General features: G+C 49.5%; 1 protein-coding gene across 1 annotated transcript in view; it reads right to left on the reverse strand.

Annotated features, from left to right (window-relative positions):
- Positions 1–486: 486 nt before the first annotated feature.
- The window catches only part of slc9a8 (solute carrier family 9 member 8), a gene marked incomplete at its 5' end in the record, with an annotated part of 25,978 nt that continues 22,577 nt past the window's right edge, over positions 487–3,887 (reverse strand). The window contains 5 exons of the mRNA XM_080534214.1: positions 487–1,641; positions 1,916–2,062; positions 2,400–2,620; positions 2,806–2,917; positions 3,222–3,304. Coding sequence (XP_080390340.1) covers positions 1,528–1,641; positions 1,916–2,062; positions 2,400–2,620; positions 2,806–2,917; positions 3,222–3,304 — 677 coding nt within the window. The 3' untranslated portion in view covers positions 487–1,527. The remainder of the gene's footprint in view (positions 1,642–1,915; positions 2,063–2,399; positions 2,621–2,805; positions 2,918–3,221; positions 3,305–3,887) is intronic.

Below are 3,887 nucleotides of genomic sequence, written 5' to 3' on the forward strand. Positions count from 1 at the left end.
ACACAAGAATTCAGTCGACCTGACAAGACAATGTGCAATCTGTGCCTTCTAGACATGTTATCAAAGAGAAGAGTTATTAAATAGCCAATCGCAGTAAATCATCATAAAAGCATCCTCTTCACTGGTTGGTTTCTGTAACCTAACGGGGCTCAGTACCAGTAGGCGTACTTTACGTGTGGGCTTTGTTTGTGTTGGATCAGTGTTCTGAAACAGATGGGCACCTGGCTTGTGATGTGTCTGATCAGAGGAACATGAAACATCTCTGAATCAAGCCGTAGTCAACATCAATGAACCGCACCAGGTGGTATAACTGTACCACTCTCACGGCACTTATTTTCAATGAAACGCACCATATTGTATCATTTGCATTTTTTTATTGCAGTGAGACAATAATGTCATAAAAAACCTTACATCCCAAGAACACATAGAAAAAAATTATCAAATCAATAATAAATACAAATGAAGATAAATACATAGAGCTTCGTAAGACATTCAATTGCGCTGCTTCCCTACACGTCTCTGATTCACATTGAAATACATTGGTAATTGCTTTTGTCATAAGTTCTGCTTATGAGCTGCTTATATACTAATCACACAGTTTCGCTAACTATCCCGTTAGACGTTGTTCATATCATTGGCTTATGTGGGTATAAACCGACTATTCTTTATATTTACGCATAAACTTCAGAAAACGATGTTATGTTAATGAGCAAGTCATAGACAGACTTTCAACAAGCAAGTTCCCGACGCACCTAGTTATACGCATGTGTAAAAGCACAACAACAAAAAGACGAATTGAAGACTGTAAAGTGCTCTAATATTGCTTCACAAGAGAAGTATCTTCTCAGGGCAACCCATTTCCCCCGTTTCCCTCCACAGTTTAAAAAGTGATCCCTTAAAACATGGAAAAGCTTCCCAGACGAGGGCATAGAATGTCCATGACTTGGTGTAACCGTGTGTAACAATAACAGAACTAATATGAAACTGAATTTGGCCTCTTTTCCTTCATCATTTGCGATGCAAAAGCGAACACATACCTGGCTGTGTCTTCAGCCCAGGACAGCAGAAGTAGCTACACATCGGCAGCCAGTTAAAAGTGGTTAAGCGGGTAAAGATGTAGCACGAAAAACAACTGCATGTCTACTGTTCACATTCCACCCAGTTCCTGATACAGTACTTTCCCTGTTCTCTGTGTGTGTATTGGTTGGCTCAGGTGATATGGTATACTCCAGTGTACAGGGTTGGGGGGGGAGTTATGGTAGTGGTGTAAGAGGTGAAAGATACTTTCAGAGTGGTCCACAGTCGTATGTGATCCACTATCACACAGGTGACACACACAACATGACACGTCTCCTGGACACAACCTTCCTGTCCTGTCCTGTCCTGTCCTGTCCCGTGACACCCACACTCCGCATCCGGGACACACACATGTGGCCCCTCTCGCTGCCGTTGAGTGTGTGTATGTGTGTGTGTGTGTCTGTGTGTGAGTGTGGGTGTGTGTGTGTGTGTGTGTGGGTACAGCACAGTTTAGAGAAGCTCGGCTTCATCATCGTCATCCTCCGATCCAGAGGGGCCTTGCCTGACCTCCTCGTACCACTTGTTGGTCAGAGTCTTCATCTGGATGCGACCATGCAGCAGGTCCTGAAACAAACACACACACACATAGGATGACATACACACACACACACACACACACACACACACGTAGGATCACATACAGACACACACACACACACATAGGATCACATACAGACACACACACACACACACAAACATAGGATCACATACACACACACACACACGTAGGATCACATAGACACACTCTCTCTCTCTCTCTCACACACACACACACACACACACACACACACACACACACACACACACACACACACACACACACACCTCCTGTGCCTACCTCCTGTGTGAGTCTGCGGGTGAAGAAGGGGTTGAGGTATTTGGCGTCCAGCCACATGAAGCCCTTCAGGTCCTGCCTCTGATAGATCTGAGCCTCGTATTCCTCCTCCGTCAGCTCAGACAGGTGCTCTGACTCGATGGTGTTACCCTGGAGGGAGGGAGGGACGGAACCGCGCGCGCGCACACACACACACACACACACACACACACACACACACACACACACACACACACACAAACACACACAAACACACACAAACACAGAGATGAAGTGAATGAGAAAAACACTGCGCTCTACATTGTCCCAGAGGGCCGTGGGATAAGAGAACTAATAGAGCTTAGGAGACAGACGACACTTCACCGGATCCTCTCTATCTCTCTCTCAGACACACACACACACACACACACACATGAGAGAGAGAGAGAGAGAGAGCGCAATAGAGAGCACGCGAGAGAACAGTTCATTGAAGCATCGTCGTATGTACCATCTTTTGTGTCTTGCTGAGGTTGATGTCTTTCTTGCTCTTGCGTCGTGATTGGCTCTCCTCGATGTCCATGATGCGGATGAGGGGCGCAGTCCCGCCCCCGAGGAAGAGGATGGTGAAGAGGACGATGATGATAGTGGTGGTGCCGATCAGCTGGCGCTTCTCGATGGGCTCCAAACCCAGATGGAGACTCAGGGCGTAGGGGATAGCACCTCTCAGACCTACCACAGGAGAGGAAGGGGGGGATGGAGGGATGGAGAGAGATGGAGGGAAGACGGGGATGGAGGGAGGGAGAGAGGGAGAGATGGAGGGACGGAGGGAGACGTAGGGAATAGAGGGAGTGAGGGAAGAGCTAACCCTAACGCGAGGGCTAACCCTGACCCCAACCCAACCCTAACCTCCTTACCGCTGAACCACATGATGAACATCATCTTCGGGGTGATCTTGGTGTCCCGGAAGAAGTTGAGCAGGAAGGAGAGAGGAAAGATGTTGACCGCCCTCCCGACCAGGATTAGGACCTAGAGAGAGATAGAGAGGGAACCACAGCCCAGAGTCAGAGCTTTGCTGAGGGGGGAGAGGACCAGGGGGACTGGGGGTCAGGGGGTCAGATATGGAAGCTTCACACAAGCAGCAGCATCATCACACCGGTCCTCATATATATGCCATTTAGCTGATGATTTTTCTCCAAAGCGCGTGGAGATTAAATACATTTTTCAGTATTATGTGGTCCCAGCAGGGATCAAACCCCCAATCTAAGCGTCGTTAGCGCCGTGCTCCATAGCAACTGAGCCACGGAGGACCGACTCTCTCCTCGGTACTCACGATGCACCAGATGACGAAGGACAGCTCGAACTTGTGAGGGAAACTGAAGATGGAGAGACCGAGGAAGGCAAACACACACGTCTCTGTGGAGAGAGAGAGGGAAACACACACACCGTCATACACACGTCACACCCGTGGGTCTGTTGAGAAACGTGATCTGGGGTGGTGGTGGGGGAGAGGAGGGAAAAGGAGGAGGAGAGAGAAGGAGTGTGGTGTGGGGGGGGGGGAAGAAAAGGAGGATGAGAGAGAAGGGGTGGTGGGCAGAGAAAAGGAGGAGAGGAGAATGTACAGACCACACATGAAGGCTATGGTGCAGAGGAGGAGGAGAGGAGAGGAGGAGGAGAGGAGAGGAGAGGAGAGGAGAGGAGGATGTACTGACCACACATGAAGGCTATGGTGCAGAGGAGGAGAGGAGGAGGAGAGGAGAGGAGAGGAGAGGAGAGGAGAGGAGAGGAGAGGAGGATGTACTGACCACACATGAAGGCTATGGTGCAGAGGAGGAGGAGAGGAGAGGAGGAGGAGAGGAGAGGAGAGGAGAGGAGAGGAGAGGAGAGGAGAGGAGAGGAGAGGAGAGGAGAGGAGGATGTACTGACCACACATGAAGGCTACAGAGTGTAGGAGGAGGAAAGGAGAGGAGGAGAGGAAAGGAGGAGAGGAGAGGAGAGG

Source organism: Nansenia antarctica, assembly GCF_963989245.1.
Source record: "Nansenia antarctica genome assembly, chromosome: 6".
Taxonomy (NCBI): Eukaryota; Metazoa; Chordata; class Actinopteri; order Argentiniformes; family Microstomatidae; genus Nansenia; species Nansenia antarctica.